Here is a 24,238-nt window from a genome sequence, read left to right on the forward strand (position 1 = left end):
AGAACAGACCATGAATCTACCGGTGTGGGGTCTAGTCAAGCTTTTCCAGAAAAATGTTGTGTGACCTTGGGTAGGTCACCTGACAAATTTTTTAGAACAGCTTTATTGAAGTGAAATAACACACAACATAACATACATATTTAAAATGTAGAAAATTGAGGGGCGCCTGGGTGGCTCAGATGGTTGACTGCCTGACTCTTGATTTCAGCTCAGGTCACGATCTCACAGTTCATGAGTTCGAGCCCCACATCGGTCTCTGCGGAGCCTGCTTAGTATTCTCTCTATCCCCTCTCTCTCTTCTCTGCCCCTCCCCTGCGCGTACAAATGCTCTTTCTCTCAAAATAAATAAACTTACAAAAACAAAGTAAATCAAGAAGTAAATAAATAAATAAGTAAATAAATAAAATTTAGTAATTTGATAAGTTTTGATATATTCATATACTGCAGTGAAGATAATGAAAATCTGCTTAAGTCCCAAATGATCTTGTAGGCCCTGGTGATCCTCTCCATTGCCTAAGCAAAAACTGATCCGTTTTCTGTCACTACAGAAGTCTTTTTTTCACATTTGACCCTTTATTTATAGGTGTAAGTGCAAGAAAAGAAACTTGCCCCCCAGGCTTCCTACATCATGGGATTTAATAAGAGTATATGTGGAAGTGCTTGACCAGTCCAACACAAACTACTGTATCACCCACTCCATTAATTCTTCAACATATATTTATGGAGCATCTACTATATGCAGGCACCATATCAGGAGCTTGTAAAACAGCAGTGAACAAAATAAGAAACCTGCTCTTATGGACCTTTTATGCTAGTCAGGGAGAGACAAACATATGTCAAGATAACAAATGACAAACTATGTCTGCGGTAATTAGTCTACTGTAGAGAAATAAAGCAGGTAAGGGTAAATCTAGAAGGAAAGGAAAAAATATTTGAGAAAGGGTGGACAGAGACACCCACTTCAGATAAGATGACATGTGCATTGTCATCCTGAATCAAGGAGAAGCCACCCTTCTCACAGATGTCTGAAGAATGTTTCAAGCAAAGGGAACAGAAAGTATAAAAGGACTTGAGAAGCAGTAAGCTAGGATGTTAAGGGAACTACCAAGATGTCGATAGCTGGACCTCCTGCCCCCCTCCGACACACCCTCTTGGGTATGAGGTGGAAGGAGGTGAGGCCAGATGGTAGATGGGCTTATACCTACTCACCAGATGGTGGATGACCTTGGACTTTGAATGAAATGATGGACCATACAGCAATTGGTACAGAAGAGTGCTGCAACAAGACTTAAGGGTTGGAATAACCATTCAGGTGGCTCTGTGGAGACTGTTGGTGGCAAGGGGGAAGTAGGGAGGCCAGGAGGAAGCTACTGCAAGGGTCCTAGCAAGTGGTGATGGTGGATTAGGAATGGAAGAGGTAAGAGGTGGCCAGGGTCTAGATACATTTTGAAAAGTGGGCCAATATGGAGCGCCTGGGTGGCTCAGTCAGTTGAACATCTGACTTTGGTTCAGGTCATAATCTTGCAGTTTGTGAGTTTGAGCCCCACATTAGGCTTGCTGCTCTCAGCGAAGAGCCTGCTTCAGATCTTCTGTTCCCCTCCCTTCTTGTCCCTCCCCCATTCCCACTTGTGTGCTCTCTCTAAAACAAGTAAAACATTATAAAAAAAAAAAAGCAAGTGGGCCAACAGCTCAGGATTTATTTCCCCACAGTGGCTTTATGAAATGCTTAATAATGACAATATTCCCAACTTATGTAGTACTTACTACAATTCAGGTACGATACTGAGCAATTAACATAAATTAACTACTTTAATTCTTACAACAAAAGTAGGTTCTACTTTTATATCCATTTATAGATAAGGAAACTGTGGCAAATAGTACTTAGGAATATGACACACATCACATAGTGGTTGGTGACAGAGCTGGTGTATAATTCTGGGCAGTCTGGCTCCAGAGTCTACACTTGACATGTTATATGAGTTCTCAAGGTTAATGTGTGAGAGAAATAATAACTATCTTGACCCTGACGAACCCAATTCAACCAAAAAATTGAGAAACAAGTATTATGATGGCCATTCATTGAAAATCTTGGGTTCCAAACAAGAATTTCAGAAATAACCTTTCCCTCTTTTGTTAAGAGCAAGATAAACCGGGAAGCCTGGGTGGTTCAGTGGGTTAAGCGTCCGACTCTTGGTTTCAGCTCAGGTCATGATCTCACAGTTCGTGAGTTCGAGCCCCACAGTTCGAACTCTGTCAGCACAGAGCCTGCTTGGAATTCCTTCTCCCTCTCTGTGCATCTCCCCTGCTCATGTGCACATGCTTGTTCTCTCTCTCTCTCTCTCTTGCTCTCAAAATAAATAAACATTAAAAAAAATTTTTTTAAAGATACACCAATTTTCAGTGGAGCCACTTTTTTTTACCAATTAAAAAAATTTTTTAATGTTTATTCATTTTTCAGAGAGAAAGAGAGACAGCGCGAGTGGGGGAGGGACACAGAGAGAGGGGACACGGAATCCAAAGCAGGCTCCAGGCTCCAGGCTCCGAGCTGTCAGCATAGAGCCCGATGTGGGGCATGAACACACGAACCATGAGAAAATGACCTGAGCCAAAGTCGGACGCTTAACTGACTGAGCCACCCAGGCGCCCCAGTGGAGCCACTTTTCATAGGTCTTCTTGGATAAGGTCAAGTTGCCTGGCCACTATTCACAACCATGAGTACATTAATGGTGAGTGCTATTAAAGGTTGCACTGAAGGTGACCCACTTGAAAAGCACGGACTCCAGAATGGGGCTGGGCATGAAGGATTCAGAGCATGAGGGCCATAACTGCCTGCCCTCTGATGAATTCGTTCTTTCTGGCACTTGCCTTTTGGTTTTTCTTTGGTAAAAGAATAGCTATCTTCGCTTTATCAAGAGCATGAAATAAACCAATGGCCCTTTACGCTATCATTACTAAGACTTTCCGGGAGGCATTCTACTCTTTACAACAATTTTTCTAGTGCTGGATCTTTCTCTCAGGTCTCCTGGGAAATGGGTCAGGATTTTATGGATGAAGAAATTGAGGCCTAGGAAGTATAAGAGATTTGCGTAGGGTCTCTGAGGTATTCCATGACAGAGCAGGGATGGTAACGCTGAGATCAGAATGTTCCCAATGTTTTTATAGAAGGCTTTGAGCTCAGCCCCGTGACAGGTGCTTCTGTTGTTTCATCAGATGAAACTACTGTAAAAGCTGGGCAAACACGTTCTGAAGTCTGCACACAGAGGGGTGGGCAATCACACATGTTTTTAGAGTTTCAGGCTACATTTTGCTTAATGTTCTATCTCAGCTTTCTTCAGTACTTCCTTCCAGTAGAGAAATCTGTACACATTAAGGAAAGTTGGATTGTTCAGTAATACACCTGATTATAATTCTAACTTCAGGAGGCAACACATTTCAAATCTTTTTCTAGAGCATCCGCTATAGTCATCCTAAGTACAACAGATGAGGCATAAAATCTTTTATGAGCCAGTAAATAGAAGCTTCTGCTGCACAATGTTTCAAGTAAAGATAAAAGTACTCCTTCTTTTCAATCCTATAAAATGGAAAGCTTTAGTCATTTATTCCTGGCTAAAAGAAGGAGAAAAAGCCTGATAGATCAGAGACAAATCCTCCGGTTCCTTTTATTCAAACCTGTCAACAGACATGAGCCACAAAGCTCTAACACCTATTATCATCGATGTGTACGTGCATTCTCCCTGCACACTCTGTGAATATGTGTGTACGAGGATGTATCAGGGCTCGTTGGGCTTCCAGACCGCTTTAGCATCAGGAGAAACAGAAACAAGGTTTACAGATGGGAAATTAACTAATAGTTGGAGAGACTGGTGTTTTCCTTGATCTTCAAAATGTTACTTCCCTTTTCTCATCCGCACAGGATAAAATGAAAAAGAAAATTCATTTCTAAGCCCATGCTTTGTTTACTGAGAAAACACTAAACTTGAACGTTAACCACTGCCCTTCATTCTCCCAAGTAACACAACCAGTTGAATGAGCTCCCGTGACACATGGCTTCACAACGACTGTTCAGAGCTGCCAAAGGAAAAGGCAAGAGACGAAAGCTTTCTGTTTTGCAGTAGATTTTGCCCACAGGCTGGGCCATGAAATGCAATGGGTAAGACAAAAGCTTTCTGTTTTGCCCACAGTTTGGAAATGGGTCATATTTCAATCCATGTAAGGTAAAAATATTTCACCTTCAAAACACACTGCAGGTATTCTCTTTAGAAATTAATCTATTTCAATATTCATTGTGCACAGCAGGGCACAGTGGAATTGAAAGAACATAGGCTTCAAGTGTCAGTGAGCCTGGGTTCAAATGCTGGCTTCACAACTTACTGCTATTACTGTTCATATGTGACTCACTCCCACGTAGTCTGTTTCTTCATCAATCCTTCTTTCAGGATTATGACAGCAATTAGTGATGTCAGTAGGTTTCCAGACACAGAACAGGTGTTCAGTGGATGATTTTAGTATGAAATAAAGCCATCTGGGTTGGCTTAGATGCCATTCTACCTTTTTATCATACAGATATTTCAAATATATGGTTTTCTATCCTCCTCCCTAAACAGTACGAGGATTTAGAATGCTTCTACTCTCATCACACTCTCTGGACCAGTTTCTAGCTGGTATTTTTATTTTCCTTTGGTCTTAACTCCCTTAAATGATTCATTCTGACTGATGCTTATTTAGATTTTACCAAAAAACCACGCTCACTAATTTGTTTCCTCAACATCACTGGATACAGTCCACCTCCTCCTCCTCCTCCTATGTTTATGACACTTCTTAGCAAAATATATACCTTTTTGTTGTCCTTTGTTCTGAAGTAATTATAGATTCACAGAAAGTTGCAAAAAAAATGTGCAGGGAGGTCCCATGCACCTTCACCCTGCTTCCAACAATGTTGACCTTTTGTTTAAGTATAGACAATAACAAAACCAGGTCATTGAAATAACTGGGTCATTGAAATTGGGACAGCCCACAGAGCTTACTCAGATTTATACATGCACTCGTGTGTGTATGTGTGTGTGTGTGTGCGTGCGCGCACATGTGCGTGCATGGGTTATCCTATAAAATTTAACTGCATGTAACCACTAACTCAACAGTGCTATGTAACTGTATCATCCTAACAAGGCTCTCTCGTGCTACCTCTTCCTAGTCACCTCCCCCCAACTGCCAATCTGTTCTCCATTTCTATGATTTTATCTATTTGGTGTTTTATATAAATGGAATAGTACCTTTAGAATTTGGGGCTTTTTTTTCTCTGCACACCCCTGCAGGTACAACCAAGTTGTTGTGCATATCAGTAGCGTGTCCCTGTTTACTGCAGTAGAATTCCACGGCGTGGACGTACCTCACCTGTTTAAGTAGGCACCCACAGAAGGATGCTTGGGTAGTTTCCAGCTTTTGGCCATTACAAACAGAGCTGCTGTGAACATTCATACACAAGTTTCTGGGTCAACATTAAGTTTTCATATTTCTCAGATAAATGCCAAAGAGTACAATTGCTGGGTCATATGGTAAGTCTGTTTTTCATTTTAAAATTAACTGTAAGGCTGTTTTTCAGAGAGGCTGTACCCTTTGACATTCCCACCAGCAATATATGAGTGACCCAGTTTCTCTACATCCTCGCCAGCATTTGGTGTTATCATTATTTATCATCTTAACCACTCTGTGTGGGGGGTGATATTTCACTGCAGTTTGAGTCTGTATTTTCCAAAAGGCAAATGATGAACATATTTTCCTCTGCTTATTAACTATCTGTACATCCTCTTCAGGGAAATGTCTCTTCTTGACTTTTTTGTCTATTTTCCAATTGGATTGTTCGATTTTTAGCTACTAAGTTTTGAGAATTCTTTATATATTCTAGATACTAGTCCTTTCTCGGTTGTGTGACTACAGAGATTTTTCTCCCCAACTACAGCTTGTCTTTTCATTCTCTTGATAGGGTCTTTTCAGGAGGCAGTCTATTTTATCAACTCCTGCTTTCATGGACCATGCTTTTGGTGTGATGGCTAACAACTCTTCACAAAATTTGAGGTTCTGAATACTCTTTCCTCTTTTTCCTAACGGCTTCATAATTTTACATTTTACATTTTACATTTAAGTCCGTGATCTATTTCAAGTACATTTTGTATAAGGAGCAAGACTTAGGTTAAAGTCCTGGGTTTTGCCTGTGGATGTCCAATTGCCCCAACATGACTTGTTGGAAAAACTGTCTTTCCTCCACTGCATTGCCTTTGCAGTTTGATCAGTATCAGTTGGGCATAACTGTGTGGGTGTATTTCTGGAGTCTCTATTCTATTTCATTGATCTTTGTGTCTATCTCTCTGCCAATCCCACACAATCTTGATTGCTGTAGTTCTACGGTAAGACTTAAAATAAGGTAAAGACTTGAAATCGGTAAACTGATTCCTCCCTCTTTATTCTTCTTGGCCAAAACTGTTTTAGTTATTCTAGCTCCTTTACCTTTTTATTTTTATTTTTTATTTTTTTAATTTTTTTAAAATGTTTATTTATTTTTGAGACAGAAAGAGACACAGCATGAGCAGGGAAGGGGCAGAGAGAGAGGGAGACACAGAATGTGAAGCAGGCTCCAGGCTCTGAGCTGTCAGCACAGAGCCCGACGCGGGGCTCGAACTCACGAACTGTGAGATCATGACCCGAGCTGAAGTCGCACGCTTAACCAACTGAGCCACCCAGGCGCCCCAAGCTCCTTTACCTTTTTAATATACATTTTTGAATCTGCTAAAAAAAATCTTGCTGTGATTTTGATAGAAATTGTGTTAAACCAAGGGATCAATTTGGGGGGAGAACTGAATCTTCCAATGTATGAAAGCAGTATGTCTCTTCAACTCTTAGGTCTCTGGTTTCTCTCATCAATACATTGCAATTTTCAGCATACATGTTTTACTAGATTTGTAATTGTTTCATTTTCTCTGGAGCGGTTGTAAACGGTCTTGTGTTTTTCATTTTGCCTTCCATTTGTTTGCTGTTAGAACACAGAAATGCAATTGATTTTGTGTGTTGATCTTGTATGCTGTGACCTTGCTAACTCACTTATTACTTCTATGAAGTGTTTTATTTGCTTTTTTTTTTTTTTTTTACATTCTTTCAGATTTTCTATTACATAATGTCATCTGGAAACAGAGGCAGTTTATTTCTCCTTTCTAAGTCGCATGGCTTGTGTTTCTTTTTCTTATCTATTGCATGGGCTAGAACTTCCAGAATTATGTTGATTAAGAGTGGTGACATTAGACATTCTTTCCTTGTTCCCAATCCTAGAGGGAAAACATTCAATCTTTCACCATTAAGTATGATGTTAGCTGGTAGGTTTTTGCAGACGGTCTTTATGAGGTGAGACAGTTTCCCTCTATTCCTAGTTTGCTGAGAGTTTTGATTTATTTTTTGAAATAATGAATGGGTACTAGATTTTTTTCAAATGCTTTTTCTGTGTCAATTGGTATGATCATACGATTTTTCTTCTTTAGCCTATCGATATGGTACCTTACATCGACTGAACCTCAAATGTTGCAATGGCCTTGCATACCTGGAATAAATCACTTGGTTGTGATTCATTTCATACATTGTTACTAGTTCTTTCAGCCAAAGTTCTGTAAATGTGAAATTCTCTTTACTTTATTTGAACATGTCTTCTGTTGGCCCTCACCCTTAAGTGAAGATTTTGCCAGTTAACGAAATATTGGTTGAAAGTGATCTTTCCCCCAGGATTTCGAAGATATTATTCCATTGTTTTCAGACTTCTTGACTTGTAAAAGTATGCTGCTGTCAAGTTTTCTTTTCTTTTTAGATAACCTGTCCTTACTCTCTGGCTGTGGTAAAGATTTGCTTTCGACATCTGATGTTTTGAAGTTTCCCGACAGTGGGCCTATGTGTGGATTTTTTTCCTCTAAATTTTGCTTGGGATTTTGTGTGGTGTTTCAACTTGAAGGCTCAGGTCTGTCTTCAATTTTAGAAAAATTCTCATTTGCTATATCTCCTCTTATTGTCTTCTCCCAATTATTACTAGTCTTGTCTTGTGGAGTACCTATTAGATATTGATGTCCTCGGCTGTTTTATGCTGCCTCTGAATTGCCTTTTGATGTTTCCTTTTTTCTTTCTTTCTTTCTTTCTTTCTTTCTTTCTTTCTCTTCTTTTCTTTTCTTTTCTTTTCTTTTCATCTTTTCTTTTCTATCTCTCCTCAGATTGTGAGATTTCCTAAGACTTATATCCTAGTGGATCATTTCTCTCCTCAGTTGAAAAACCTGCTTGAGGGATTCTGGTGTTCCTGATCATTTCTAAGTGAATTTATAGGTTTGTGTTGCTTGTCATTGGTATTGTCCCACAAATAGTCTACTTCTTTTCTAGGCACATTGATGGCTTGCACCTCCTTTGTCCCTTTTGAAGTTGAGCACAGTGTTGTGCTGACTTTTAACTGAACTACCACTGCATGCAGAAGCTTGGAGAGCCACAGCAGGACTTGTCAGGCTCCCCTTTCCTCCTTTAGTGACACACTGAAAAGGAGCCTCTATCAGCATGGGTCCTTGGTGGGCCAAGAAAGGCAGAGGCTTCTGCCAACCTGCAGTGGGCAGGCAATTTGAGCAATAAATAGACACTGGTTGTCCCAGGTGCCACTGAGATTTGGGGATTGTCTGTTACTGAAGCATTACCTAGCCTATGCTGACTGATATACTTGGAGATTCTCCCCAAATGCCACTAGAATAAGTTTAGGCTCCTTCCCTATGCGTGGTTCATGTCTAGGGCTTTTGTTTCTCTGAGAAACAACACTTTATTTCTCACCAATGTTGGGGTCAGAGTATAAACTTTGTTGTTGTTTTCCTGGGCTGTAAGTAAGGTCTCTCTCTACCCCCTCCCATCTTATTAAATGCCCACCTATCTGAACCCCTGGCCTATTTCTGTAGGGGCCATAGTGTGTTTTTCTGTTCATTTTCCTGTTGCTATGTAAATATCAGAGTCCTGGCCAAATGCCTGAGAGCAATACCCACTTCTGAAATATCTGTGCTCACTGTCGTTTCTACTTTGATACTCTTCTTCACTTCTGGAAGCTGGGGATTTCCTTTCCTTTATTTCAAACTCGGCCATGTATTCATTTTCTGCTGTTATTATTATATTTTATCTTATGTTTCCATGTGTTTGTAGGAAGAAGGGTACTGTTGGCACTCTATATTCCTTTACCTTTGCCATATTGCTAGAATCTCCCTAAGATCTCAACCTAAGAATCTCCCTGCAAACATAACTTCTACATGTTCTGGATTCTTTCTGAAATACTACTCACATTCAACTTAACACCAACTGTCTCCCTGCTGGGATGCCTGGGTCACACCCTTAGAACTGAAGAACAGAGGACCTCAAAGAGATGGCTCCAGAAGAATAATGGAACATGGAATGGAACCTAGAATTTAGAGATGATGTCTAACAAGCAAATAAGGGGGGAGCATCATGAATGGGGGCAGTTGCCTGCAAGGCAAAATCCAAAAACAATATAGACTAAAGTGTAGTTTAGTTTTTATTTATTTTTTTAATTTAAGTGTTTATTTTTGGGAGACAGAGAGACAGAGTGGGGGAGGGGCAGAGAGACGGAGACACAGAATCTGAAGCAGGCTCCAGGCTCTGAGCTGTCCACACAGAGCCTGATGGGGGGCTCGAACCCACGAAGCACGGGATCACGACCCGGGCTGAAGTCAGACACTCAACCGACTGAGCTACCCAGGTGCTCCTAGACTCAAGTGTAATTTAAAGGCACGTGACTTAATGGCACGTTCCTCTGCCATAAAAAAAAAAAAAAAAAAAGGAAGGAGAATCTGTCATTTGCAACAACATGGATGGATCTTGAGGACATTATACTAACTAAAAGAAGCCAAGCAGCAAAAGACAAATTCTTAAAAACAGAGTAGAAAGTGGTTTCCAGGGGTTGGGGGTGAGGGAAATAGGGAAGGATTGACAGAAAGGTATGAACTTTCAGCTATAAGATATAGAAGGTCTAAGGATCTAATGCCTAACATGGCAGCAACAGCTAACCCTGTCTTGTGTAACTGAGATTTCCTAAGAGGGTATGGCTTCAATGTTCTCGCATACACAAAGAGATAGAAGTGCCGTGAAAGATGTATCACTTTCTGAGAGGGGGGGAGTTCTTTCACAATCCATATGTGCATCAGATCATCATGATATATACGTTAAATAATTTACAGTTTGGTCTTTACGATTTGGTTTTTCAACTATACCTTAATAAAGCTGAAAAGAAAAAAGAAAAAAGAAAAAAAAAAAAGGCACATGACTGATGCAGGTAGAGACTGTCAGGAAGCAGCCAGCCTAAAATGGAATTACTGTGAAATAACCCCTAACCGAGCAAGCAAAATATAATGTCAAAGAGCAATGATGGGGCATCTATTTTGGATTGGGGAAAAGCTGAGATGATCCCTTTAATTAGCTCTGTGGATAAATAAAGTTAGAAGCTAAGAGCTCTCCAATGGGAAATGTTTTGATTTTCACCGTTTTGATGTAAGTATTTCTAAATGGAATCCATAATGTCTTGCCTGAGAAAAGAAAAATGTAATTGACATTTTAATGTATTACTCAGGTCATCGTTATGAACATCAGTTAGCTGACAGAGTACTTACTATATGCCAGGCACCACAATAACAGCATTACTTATATGACCTCAGTTGTCCTTTACAATTATTCTAGAGGTAGGTCTTTACGGAAGGGGCTCCCCCAAACTCACATACCGGGTAAGTAATGGAGTCCGGATGAGGTGGCCCTAATCACTACACCAGCTGCCTCTGTGATACTCAGTGCTCTTTTTTGAGGGGGAGGGGACACCATAGCTACAGGTGTGAATGGCAGGGGACAGGGGTGAGTACTGTAGACAGAAGTGCACCAGTATGGCTCCAGTCCAGCTTGTAGAGGAAGTTCAAGTGTTCAATGCATGGTATCTATGATTCTGCTTACTGCCCTCATAAAAGATCCATCCGTTTTCCAACAGACAAACTTCTCTTCAACACTCAAGTCCACTTCAAATGCTACTTTTCATTAAAAACGTCCCAAGTTATCAAAATTGGAATTCCTTTCTTTCTCTTTCCAGTATAGGACAGGATAGTATAGTATAGTATAGTAGCTGAGCATGTGGGTCTGGAGACAGACTGCCAGGGTTCAAATCCTGGCTTTGCTGCTCAGCATATTAGATACGGCCTGGCACAGAGTAAGTGTGCATTGGCACAGAGTAAGTACTTAGCAAGTTTTAGCTACTATGATGGCAACTACATCCGGGCTTTCTTTTCCGTATGCCTCCTCCATTAGAACGCAAACTTGGATGGCAGGAAACCATCTTACTCTAATTTCAAAACACCTGCAGAATCCAAAGTCGTCTCACCACTTCCTTTGCTAACACTCTCATCTCCCTAGATCGAAGCCAGACTTCAAATTGGTCTCCCAACTTTGCCCATGCCCCCTTGGGTCTGTTCCAAACCCAGTAGCCAGAAGCCAAACTCAAGCGAACCTACTGCTTATACTTCTGCAATCAGCCATTTCCATTCTGATATGGCCAGTGTAGCCAAAGCTTTGCATGTTGCAAAAGGCCTACTTTATCCAGTCCCCGCTGCTTCTCCAACCTCATTCCCTCCTCCTGTCTTACTGGGCAACTCCAACCACAGTGGTTCTCCTTGCTGTTCCTTGAAGGCTGCAGGCATGTTCTTGCTTGGATCCTGTGCGCTGGCTGCTGCCTCCACCTGGAATTCTCCTCCCCCAGGTATCTAGGTGGCTTACACATCTCCACACGCTCCAGGTCATGGCTCAAATGCCAGTCGTTCAGTGACGCTCTCCTTGTCCATCCTTTTTAAAACAGCAGCTCTTATGCCTTCCTCTCTTTGGCACTCCCTGTACCCGTGCCTCTATTTTATTTTTCTCCATAGCATTTATACCATCTATTGTGTATCTTATTTGTTTGCCATCTGCCTCAACCAACAGAATAGAAGCTCCAGAAGATCAGAGGGTTGTGACTCTTTTGTGGATTGCGCCCAAGAGTGCCTATGTAGGAGCTCAGTAAGTATTTGCTAAAAGAATGACTTTCTTTCTTCCTACCTAACATAACACCATGTGCACCGCAGGTATTTAATATGTACTTGTTACATTGAACTCTTTTACAAAAGGCTCCTACATTACTTGACTTTTCTTATGAAGGCAAATGGAAGCATAGGAAAACATGTAACTCCACAATCATGCAAAACCAAACTAACTGCCGAACCAAAGCATAACGCATCTTGTTCCAAAGGAACTTTCCTCCCAGGGAAAATCTTCAGCTGCATTGGCCTCATTCATTTGCCTCTGCCTTGTCAAGACCAGACCAATATCAACATCTGGGTGCTAACTGACCATGGCTGGGCTGACCTCCCCTGGAGCAGACAAGGGGAGGACACTGGGGAGGGAAATACCTGAGTTTCAGAAACTGGGGCGTGGTACAAAGGGGGCGTGCAGTCCAGTGAAAAGATCGGCCACCTTTCCATTGTTGAACCTACCTACATTTCTAAGCATGTCAAGATGGGGGATGATAAGCTGGTTCAGGGATAAGACGGGGGCCAAAAATAGAAACAGCACAGAGTCAAAGGTGAGACAGACTTAATGAACAAGATGCTCTGCAGCTCACGGTGGGAAGGATGCATATTCCCAGACTTCCTGGGAGGGCCCTGCTGGTGAATGTGTGCTGGGATTAAATACCCTAATTTCAGGACATTATCCAGGGCAGACATTTCAAGTCTCCATATTCTCCTGCCAAAATATAATGACTACTTTCCATCCCTTACCGAGGACTGATTAAAATGCCTTCATGTGGTGCTATGTTGTGAATTCACTCTATTTCTTTCCTAGGGCATCCTAGGACCCTAACTTAGTGATCCGCATCAGAAACAGCAACATCACCCGGGAACTTGTTAGAGCTGCCGATTTCCGGGTCCCGCCCCAGATCCACTGGATCAGAACCCCAAGAGGTAGAGCCAGACACCTCTCCTCACAAGTTCTCTGCTAACGCGTGAGAACCACTGTCCTCAATGAGAAGTGTCATGAGAAAGAATACACCAGGGTAAGCAGACAGAGACTGGCAGGGTGGGTGCTGTCTCCCTCAGGGAAGTGCACCCTGATGAGCACCGTCTGAGCAGAGATCTGAGTGAAGTGGGGAGGGGACCATGCAGGTATGGTGGTGCCAGGAGGAAGGAACCGAATCCAGGCGAAGAGAGAAGCACGGGCAGACCGGACCACTCATGCAGCCGGGAGGCAGCATGGCCGGGGTCCGTGCAGCTTCATATGGGTAGTCTGATTTATTTTCAAGTCCTGACATGGGTACCATGTGTCTTTAGTTATACTGAAATCCCCTTAAATGCAAGAACCAGATTTCATACAGTTTCTAAATAACTCACCCGGGTACCTTTAACAGTGCCGGAAACTGAATAGATTCCTAATAAATGCATAAATACATAAATAGAGGGAAAAAAACTGGGGAGTGAGCAAAACTTGTGGAAGGCGGGGGGAAGGAAAGATTTATTTTGATCGTGTTTAGCTTTACGTTACTGGGAGCCATGTAGCCAGAGATATATGAAAGCCAATTAACACCTTAGAAAAAGCCTGAAAGTGAAAAGCTGGCGGGGATATCATTTCTAATGACATTAGCCAAATTTTCTAGAACTCAAACTCAGCGTGATGAAATTAGGAGCTTTTCTTGATGGGATACAGTGAAATCAGTTAGATGTCAAACAACTTTCGTTTCCCAAACTTGAGGAGGGGGCTCAGAAGATGCCAAACAGAAAAGTAGGAACAGAAGTTGAATGGGTACCAAAGGTTTTTACATTCCCGCTCGCACTGCTGAGTGAGACACCAAGTCAATGCACTGCGCAAAGGTTGCAGAGGCTAAAATGAAACCAAACCAAAATAAACAGAAAACTTGACAAACCTCATTTTCCTGTCTGGGAGAAAGGACCACTTAAAGTTTGTGACAACCGCCATAAGGCTGATCGTCCTCTCAAATGAGAAAACAATAGGAAAGAGAAGGGCGTCCCAAGCCCCTATATCCGTCTGCTAGGCGGCCATAACAAAGTCCCACAGACTTGGGGGCTCACAACAGAAATTTATTTTCTCACAGTTCTGGAGCCTGGAAGGCTGAGATCAAGAGCTGTTTCCTTCTGAGATTTCTCTCCTTGGTTTACAGATGCCATCATCTCCCTGTGTCTTCCCATACCTGTCTATGTCCTTACCCTTCTTCTTATAAGGACATCAGTTCTATTGGATGAGGGCCCAGTCTAATGATCTCATTTTATTTTTATACTTAAAAAATTTTTTACTGTTTATTTATTTTTGAGAGAGAGAGAGAAAGAGAGAGCAAGAAGTGGGGGGGGGGGGCAGAGAGACAGGGAGATACAGAATCCCAAGCAGGCTCCAGGCTCTGAGCTGTCAGCACAGAGCCCGATGTGGGACTCGAACCCACGAACCGTGAGATCATGACCTGAGCCAAAGTTGGATGCTTAACAGACTGAGCACCCAGATGCCCCTAGTGACCTCATTTTAACTTAATCAACTTGTTGGAGACCCTATGTCCAAACAGTCATATTGTGAGATACTGGGAGTTAGAACTTCAACATATGAACTTGGAAGGGGGAGCAGGCAGGGTATGATTTGGCCAATAACAGCCCCTAGGAGAGTGGTTCAGACTGACATATGATGGTAAAGACCATCACAGTGGTGGCTTGGGGCTCCAAAGCAATTTCTGGATGGAGAGAACGAGTCCACTGGTGGTCCACATAAAACATCATCTCCAGATTTAGAGGCATTTTAGTTGTAATGCCATATCCCAGAGCTAACTCACGAAATCTGCATAGGAATTCACCAGTTGCTTTACCAAAGAAGACATATGTCTACCCTCTAGCAATGCAGAACGGGTACCTTCCTGTGTTCTTATACTCTGCCTGAAATACAGACGCTGCCTAAAATCTGTTTCCAGATGTCAGTGGGCAGCCCTCTGGAGGCCACTGCTAGAGTGACAGCACCGCGGATGGAGCTCTACTTGAGGGTATGACATAAAGCTGGCTTACATCTCAATATTGTTTTTGGTATTTCATAGAATATTCTTTAAAAGCTGGTGCAAAAAAAAAATGTGTGGGAATTCTTATAGAATTAGATGAGCACAAAGGGTTGGTTATATTTTAAAGTCAGCTTTTGGGGCGCCTGGGTGGCTCAGTCGGTTAAGCGTCCGACTTCGGCTCAGGTCATGACCTCACAGTTCGTGAGTTCGAGCCCCGCGTCGGGCTCTGTGCTGACAGCTCAGAGCCTGGAGCCTGCTTCACATTCTGTGTCTCCCTCTCTCTCTGTCCCTTCCCTGCTCATGCTGTGTCTCTCTCTCTGTCTCAAAAATAAATAAACATTAAAAAACAATTTTTTTTTAATTTTTAAATTTTTTTTTAAAGTCAGCTTTTAAAGAACACGTTAACTTGGCAAGAAACTTCTAAGTGTGCAACGAATCTCGCGTTTACCAAAAAGTAACGAGACAGAGTCAACAGATTTTCATCGAGTTTTCATGGCAGAGGAAAACAGAGAACTAAATCTCTCCCCCCGCCATACGTAGTTCAGGCAACATCTCTTGATGTCTCTCATCTCTGATTCCAACCAAAACGTAGCAGCGCATATCAGAATACATCATCTGAATCCAGATACTTCCAAACCCATTCCTGGAGAGAGTACAGAGTAACAGCCAGTATGACTAGAACACATTACAAATTTGGAATTTTGTCTTCGTGGGAGAGATTCCTTCTCTAAGGTTCTTTTGTCATTCAAGCCTTCAGTAGCGACGTGCCCCTCAAATTTTCCTCTCCAGCTACAGTTATGTACCCCGAAGAGACAACGAGTAGTCAACAGCCAATCACTTAAGGGCCAGCTCAACTGTCAAGACTCTATCAACTCTTCCCGTGTACCAGATTAGATCACCAGAAATCTACAGAGTCCAAGAAAATGTGCCTTCTACCAACATGGCTTCACACTGGGTCCCGGGATTTTGACTTGTTATGTAAGGACGTAGCTGTATGAAAAACCTTTTCATAAGACAGCCGTTATTAAACACAACTATTACATAATACGCTGTCAACGACATTAAGATGCAGGAGTTCTTGGGTTATAGCGCTTTAGACTCTTTTTTTTTTTTTCTAATGAACTGGTATACACCTCGTCTTAAATAATGAAATCCATTTGACTCAGTACATTTCTCATTTTATCTTCTTTTTTTGTCTTTGCTGCAATTATAGCAATTATCCCTATCTTAATTTTTCTGGCACACATATTGTGCCCAACTGCTACTTGTGTTAATTCTTGTTTTAATGGTTCTTATATACTTTTATTGTCTTTGAATGAGCCAAATCAAATCTATTTTGGATGTGGAGAGGTATAAATAACAGATAAAACTTGCCACACTTTCATGTGTTGTCTTATGAAACCTGATGAAGGGTTCTTTTTTGAATAAGAGTATTTTTTACATCAGAAAAAAAGCAAAAACATTACCTAGGAGTCTGGGTTAGGATGGGGTATCACAGCTGTGACAGACAGAGACAAAGATTTCACACTGGCTTACTGGCAGGTTGATGTCCTGAAATAGCTTTGGAAATTTAAGTCACCTATCTAGTTATCTAACCCCATAGCTTCACCTGCAGTATTGAAATGTTTTATGTACACTTTCCAAAAAAGTGACCTGTAATTCAGGGTTAGCAACACCCCAGCTGTAGAGGAGGAGACAGAAGCAGCAGACCTCAAGTCTCCAGGACCCCTCATCGTTACGACCTACCAACGACAGACCCTGTAAAGTAACGGTGGCCTGGGAGGGCTCTGACCCTTAAAATGAATCAAATCTTCTATTCGTCTCTGTTGATGGCTCTCCTGACCTGCATCCGGTCTGTAAAGTATCCTCAAGATATTGTTCAAGGGCCTGGATCTCCTCAGGTATCATATTAACTAAACACTTTCTTCAAAGTCTGAGAAATCTGTTACAGGGTTTCAACCCAGGAGTTAATAGCAAGAGATTTCGAAAGGCATCTGATGAACTTTATCTTTTCAAAATAAGCACAAACACACCATGAATCTACACAGTAATCTTTTACAAGAACATTCTTTCTTACGGGTGAATTGAGAGCCAAGAGGGTAAACTTGAATAAGGAAAGAAGTTTCCTTCTTTCAGAAAACCTCATGTATGAAAACCCATACTTACATCACAAAACCACGCTCCACTATACCAGAGGATTTCTGGAAATATTCCCACAAACCCATTTTTTTCTTAGCTTAAAGATTGATTCAGTTCTGGGGCATCTGGATGGCTCAGTCGGTTAAGCCTCCGACTTCGGCTCAGGTCATGATCTCACTGTGAGTTTGAGCTCCGCGTCGGGCTCTGTGCTGACAGCTCAGAGCCTGGAGCCTGCTTCGGATTCTGTGTCTCCTTCTCTCTCTTTACCCCTCCCCCGCTCGTGCTCTATCTCTGTCTCTCAAAAATAAATAAACATTAAAAAAAAAAAAAAGATTGACTCAGTTTACAAAAACTACCTTTCAGGACATTCATTACATCAAGTGCAGCAAGAAAAGTAAGAGGCAATCCTTTTGACTCACCCAATATAGTCAAATTAAAGTATTCAAGGACTTCTGTTGTATAGAGGAAATTTCTTCGTAATTTCTTTCTTTCCTTTTTTTTCCTTCCCCCAAACCCCTGGTCTATTTAATGTTTTTACTCTGTGTGTGTGTGTGTGTGTGTGTGTGTGTGTGTGTGCATGTTAGCAGTTTAGCATAGCTCATTTTCAAACGAAATCTTACATAAAACTACAATCTTTATGGCAGAGAAAACTCCACAGAACTCTAGAATTGTAGGAAACACAGTTGAAAAACCCTGTCTCCAAGTCATTCTTCAGTGTACTGCCAAGTCTCTAGAAGTCATCAGTTTGTATCTACTGGTAATTATATTTTCTGAAACACACAACAGGAAGCACTACATTTTCCCTGCAAACACAGGAATCAGGGTTTGTATCAGTCAGGGTTCACTTGCAGAGCCTGAACCAGCTCCGACTAATTTAAGCAGAAACTGACTTATTGAATGGTTTGCACAACCACTGAACTGAATTTCCACTGTAGAGCTGGGACACCGCAGAACCCATTTGACAATGAGGAAGCTTCCTGCCACCCTGAATGGCTAAGACTCCAAAGCCCCTGCTGCCTTGAGCAGTAAAAGCTGTTAATACCATCAGCGATTCAGGCCACACTTGAGCCCTAGGTACCAGAAAAAGGGGTGCCTTGCACTTTGATTCTAAACACTAGCTTTAGTGACTACACCCTGGGATAATGACAAATGATCCTAAAGAAAAGCCAAAAGCTTTCATATGTGCCTTGGGCCCTACTGGTGGAACCCAGAGCACTGGATATTCCAGAACGAGTCTACATTGCAGCACAGTAGAAGGTAGGAGTGGACAATGCCAGCCAGCCACCATACCCACCCATGCCTGTCTGCTTAGTTCCATGCTAGAGAAAATACTCTCCTTTGGTCGCACCCTAAAAAGATCAGGAGTGTGCCCCAGAACCAACTGACTTGCTACAAAACTCTCTTTGTAATTTTTTGTTTTTACATTACATCTCCATCATCATTGGTGCTCGGGACAACAAATTTCATACCTGTTTCACTTACTCTGTAGAGCAATACTTCTTTGCATTTGTCTGACATTGATTTTAACTATCCACAGGCTAAGCCTTCATGCTGAAACAGTAAAGTGCTCAAATATGAGTCTTATAGTCTCTGCCCCAACCCTTCTTGGCTTTCCACTTTGTAGACGGGGGCGGTTTCCTCAACCCTTTGCTCTAACATCCTACCCATTCTTGTGCACAGGAACAGAGATTCCGGCAACCATGAACCCTTTGTCCCCCCCTCAAATCACTCTCAGAGAATGATCACCCTCGCCGTTACCATTCTGGAATAAAAGAACAGACACAGAGATGCTCAGGAATTCACATGCGCTGAGAAAATTCTCCCTCAATTAGTCTAAAATCCTCCCGAGTCGTTTAAAATCATTCTTGTTTGTCGAGGCTGAGTCTTTAAAAGGCAGTTTGTTACAGAAGTGGCAATGCCTCTGGCTGCCGGCTTGGCATGGGAGCTCTCTTTTCCACAGCTAACCGTTCAGAATATGGTCAACAAAGGCATCTGGCTGCAGCGAGGAGGAAGTTGCTGCTGCTGTTCTTATTTTCACGGGAGTTTTATTTTCAAATTCCTGAGGGCACACAGAAGGGTGGGAACATCTTGTGGCTACCCTTTCCCCAAAGCCGACTGTGGAGCCTCTAGACATCAGCCCCTGCCCATGGTCGCATTCCAGACAGGCATTTATAAGACAGCAATGATTAAAAGCAAATGGCTCCGTCGTTAAGGCCCAGACCTAGTATCAGCGGGACATTTTTTCACGGAAATTATTGCTAAAACCAAAACTCGACGGCAGAGCGGTTTTTACTTTATTTTGTGGACTTCCTTTCTCCTCATCTTCTCTATTTTCACTGAAGAGAGAGGGAAGGGGAAATGGCATGAGTTCCATGGAGAAAGAGTGCATCCGGGCTCTGGATGGGTAGAGCGCGGCAGGGAAGTGAACCTACAGAGTTGGCCCATCGTTGCAACCCGACCATGTTATGGATCCGAGACCCTGAGCAGATGTCTCTATGTACCTCTCTGCTTTGTAGATCTCCAAGAATGGCCACCTTTGCCTTCAGCATGGGAAAGGGCTCGTGGGTTTTGCTGTCATCGGGCCGTGCCTGCAGTCCCAGAGTCCCCTCCCCGATGGGAAGCCCGCATCCTGCGTGAAGGGAGAGTGCTATGCAGACACCAGCATATCTAACTTCCCTGTGCTGAACAACGCCTCGTGCTCTCCCCGCCCCTTGTCTCTCCTCCACGCCTTCTGAAAGCCTCTGTGACACACGATGTCCACCAAGCACCGTGCCCAGCCCCCCCTGGGCTCCTCTCATCCCTTGAATATGCTAAAGTAATGGAAAGAGGGAATTAGTTGGGTGGAAAAATGATTAGGCAGGCAAGTTTATCTCCAGACACAGGCTGCCTGAAGTGAGAGCAGGTTTCGTGCCCTCCAGGGAGCGAGAGTGGTTTGAGGATTCTGCGTGCTCCTGGCCCCCACTCTCAAGGAGCCCAGGTCTCTTCCTGGTGCTGCCTGAGCTGGGGGAAGCCTCCTCTCCAGTGATTCCTTGTCCAGGTGCAGAAGCTTGGCCTCCACAGACAGGTCCTGGAGGTGCACATGGTGCAGCCCCTCGGGTGAGGAGAGAGAAGCACTATCCTTGGGTGCAAAATTTAAGGGGCCTCCCCAAAGTCAGCAATCAGGATAAACATATTTTCACGTGAAATTTTTAAAAACCAAAATCAGTGCAAAAATCCATTATGGACAAACTATGACAATTTTAAATAAAGACAGGATCGCCAGGGCTCCGGGAGAGATCTGAAAATTCTGCAGAGGCATGTAAAGTGACAGTGCACAGATCCCCAAAGTTAACCGGGGCTTCCAAATGGCACCGGCGCTGGGTCTGCCGGAGGCTGCGGCTGGGTCCCCCATCCGTGGAGTCATCACCACGTTCCTCTGCCACCAAGTGCTGGAGGCCACCCACTGCTCCTGGTCCTGGGCTCTCTGGAGGACCCGCTCTTCCCGGAGCCTGTGTGTGCATATTAAATAAAGCCAGGCACACTAGGGATTTTCCCGAACACAAGGCTGAGCAAGGCCCCCGGCAGGGAGATTGTGTTTAGACTCTCCCTGACTCACACTTTCCTGTTTATTTCCCATCCCGGCTCAACTGAATGACGCCACGAGGCCAGGTGCGGCTAGGAGGACATTCCCAAATTGGCCACCAAGAGGCGGCCAAGGGCAGAGCCAACGCCTCTGGCCTTGCGCCAGCCTCCTTTCTGGAACCGTGGCTCCCCTTGCTTGCTTGGGCCAACTTCTCATTGCTCTCCTCTCTGCTCACTGTATTCCTTTGTTTCTGCCCGAGAGTTGTAAAGTTCACAGGCCAAAAAGTGCCTTGCGGAGCTGGAAGAATAAACACCTTGGATACATTTTTTAATCTGCCGTGACTCTGCACTCGCCAGAACCTCAGAGCAAGGTGTGCTCAGGAAAACCGAGCCCCTTGCAGAGAAGCACGGCCACCTCACGAGAAAACACCAGCCACCCTCAGCCGTTCGTAGGGCAAGGCAGCTCCTGGTCCCGGCAGCTTCTCTGCCCCCACTTGCTTCCTGAACACCGCCAGGATCTACCTGCACTCCCAGCTGTGCCTGGATGCTGGAGGAAAGTCCTGCCAGCCAGACAAAGGATGCACTGTCCAGCAGGCTCAGTGTTCCCCAGGTGCGGAGGAAGGCACACAGGCATTTCTTATCTTCACTTTATTTTGCAAAGCACAGGCTATCTTTACAGAGACCTGAACCTCACTCATTTCCTGCAAAGCACAAAAGAGAAATTCCCCCCTCCCCGATGGGCACAAACTCGGTGGGGGTAAAGCATGGAGCGCTGTCATCCAGATTGGAGCACCCCAGCCGCGTGCTGGTGTGGAAGCCTGTGTCGTCGGGACACTGTCCGGGCCCAGGGTCCCCCTATGTGGCCCATTCCTTCACCTGTATGTGAGGTTGATAGGAAACGGAGGCCTGTTTCTGCTGTCTAACTATGGGACCTCAAAAAACAAAAAACAAACCAAGAAAAGATAGAAACAGATGTTTTGTAATTTTCTTCTCTAATTTGTAAAATTACAAATATAATTTGAAAAAAAAAAAAAAACCTGCATTATTAACCTAAGAGGAACTATACACAATTTACTGTAAAAAAGTAGCATTGATAATGCAAATAATAATAGTTTGGTTTCTTTTAAAGGACAGCCAGCACAATGTCTGAAACCAGTTTTCTCATCCTCTGCAACCAAGGGAACAAAATCGAGATTCCTCCTCACAGCTTTCTGCTCTTTTCTCCTTCACGCAAGGCATCTGCTAGGTTTTATGCGGCATAATTTAGCTATTTTCTGCAAGGTCCAGCCCTGAAGCCGTTTGTGGGTTGATTCTGTCCCTGTCCGCTCTTACCCCATGCCCTCATCTATCTACAAAAACAAGTACTGACCCGGAACCTTAAAATGGCAGGTTAAGCTTATGAACTGGGCAGAGAGGTCTAAATCCTTACGGCCTGTACATTTTGTTAAAGGGCCCAAAACTTCTTCTAAAGCAAAGCAAGATAGAAAGTGAATGTCCAGTCTAAAAAAGCAAACGATCGTTGGTAAAGGCAGAACAATAGAATCCTTCTGCTTTCCCTAAAAGCTTGTTGAAAGGAAAAGCGATACCAAACACACGCCCCCTGTGCTGGTGGGAGAAACGGCCCTGTGTTTACGGCTGTCACTGACAGTCACGGGGCCTAGCCCGAGTTTGGACGTGCTGTTTCTTCAGCTTGATGCAAAAGTAGTGAAGTTCCCTAGGACTTGTGTTATGACAAAACAAGATCTAATTAATATCCGGATGCAAGGATGTGTGCTCAGAAGCATAAAAATACATACGTGCAGTAATCAAAAGGCATCAGAAACTGCCCGCCCACCGAGGCTTACCCAGAGATCTTTCTTTCGTCTGGTTGGTTGACCTCACCACCGGGAGACTCGCTCGAGTTCGGCTGCCTCTGGAAAAAGGACTTGGAACTTCTCCCTCAGACATGGCTTCCAAAGAATCACCAGACGTCTCTGATAAATGCTCGACAGGGTCGCCCAGATTGGGAGGTTGAGGACTGTGAGACAGTTTGGGGCTTCTTGTCTGCAAAAGGCAGTTGAGAGAAAGTAGGAAAATAAATGACTATTAATTATGCTGAAAATATTTGCAATGCCATCAAGGTCTGCCGATCCTGGCAAACAGTGTGGTAGGGAAAAAACTCCATCAGAAGACTGGACACGGAAAACTGAAAACCCGGTGGGTCAAAGTACCAGTTGTGAAAGTTACTGGAAAAAAAAAAAAAAAACAACTGCCCCCAAGTATCCCATTAAGATTTTTATCACTGCTCATCTGTACAAATGCCACCTTGGGCAAGGAGCTGCAGGCAAGTCACATCATGGGAAAGAATGATAGCAAATCAATTCCTTTGGCCAAATTCTAAGAGTTGTTATGACAACAGATGGGATCGTGCGTGTTTAAATACGCCTCAATGGATGATGCACTCACCCCACAGTAAACCGACCACAGCCAGTCCTTCAAAGTCTTACAGCAAGACTGTTTCCAAAATCAGTACACTCAGATTGTGAGGGAGATATGTATATCACAGTTGAATTTCTTCTTTTGAGGCCCAAATCCCATAGGTAAGATTGTGTCTACCTTTGGTTATTACTCACCTTGCTAATCAGCAGGAAGTGTTTATAACAACTTACACACACACTCGACACATAATTGCATTTTTAGTTATCTATACCACAATGCAGGAAATTTAATGTGGAAAATGCCCACACCCTATTAGTCAATAACATTCCTTGAACATGGACTACTGGCTGAGCATTGTGGGAGATGCAGAAAAGAAGAGACAACATGTTGCCTAGGGTCAAAACGTTCGAGAACTGACTGGTACAATTAGTGAAGGGCACAAGGTAACACAAGACAGTGTGTAACCAAGTGTCAGCTATGAACTATGTGGTACATCCAGTCACCTTTTCAACAGACATATATCGAGTACCCACCATGCTCCAGGCACTGTGCTCGGTACTGGGCCAGAATGATGCACAAAACCCACATGCCCCTGCCCTCATGGTGTTTACAGTCTAGTCAGGGGACCAGCACCGAAGGCGAATTCAAGGTGCAGTGAGACTCTGCTAACTCCGACTGGTGGGGGTGGGGTGCTTGAGTGGAGAATCAGACACGGAAACTGTGTTCTCAAAACAGAGGGAAGCTGTGGGGCGCCTGGGTGACTCAGTCGGTTAAGCGTCCGACTTCAGCTCAGGTCATAATCTCACAGTCCGTGGGTTCGAGCCCCGTGTCAGGTTCTGTGCTGATAGCTCAGAGCCTGGAGCCTGTTTCAGATTCTGTGTTTCTCTCTCTCTCTCTCTTGCCCCTCCCCCGCTTGTGCTCTCTCTGTGTCAAAAATAAACATTAAAACAAAAAAAGAGAGAGGAAAGAGGTAAGCTGGGAGGAGGGGGTAAACCGGAGGGTAGGGAT

At 43.4% G+C, this 24,238-nt stretch overlaps 1 protein-coding gene and 1 long non-coding RNA gene across 19 annotated transcripts in view; both read right to left on the reverse strand.

The window, feature by feature from the left end:
• KIAA1217 (KIAA1217 ortholog) overlaps positions 1 to 24,238 on the reverse strand; it is a 398,770-nt gene that overhangs the window by 121,102 nt on the left and 253,430 nt on the right. For all 18 annotated transcript variants that reach the window (XM_040451215.1, XM_040451216.1, XM_040451217.1 and 15 more), the window contains one exon: positions 22,657 to 22,855. In XM_040451215.1, the coding sequence (XP_040307149.1) occupies positions 22,657 to 22,855 (199 nt within the window). The remainder of the gene's footprint in view (positions 1 to 22,656; positions 22,856 to 24,238) is intronic.
• Positions 5,990 to 9,617, reverse strand: LOC121014712 (uncharacterized). The gene is made up of 2 exons (XR_005783383.1): positions 6,755 to 9,617; positions 5,990 to 6,501 (listed from the first exon to the last, which is right to left on the reverse strand). It is a non-coding gene; the product is annotated as an uncharacterized LOC121014712 (long non-coding RNA).

Source organism: Herpailurus yagouaroundi, unplaced genomic scaffold (genome assembly GCF_014898765.1).
Source record: "Herpailurus yagouaroundi ecotype Mexico unplaced genomic scaffold, PumYag 203, whole genome shotgun sequence".
NCBI classification, from domain to species: domain Eukaryota; kingdom Metazoa; phylum Chordata; class Mammalia; order Carnivora; family Felidae; genus Herpailurus; species Herpailurus yagouaroundi.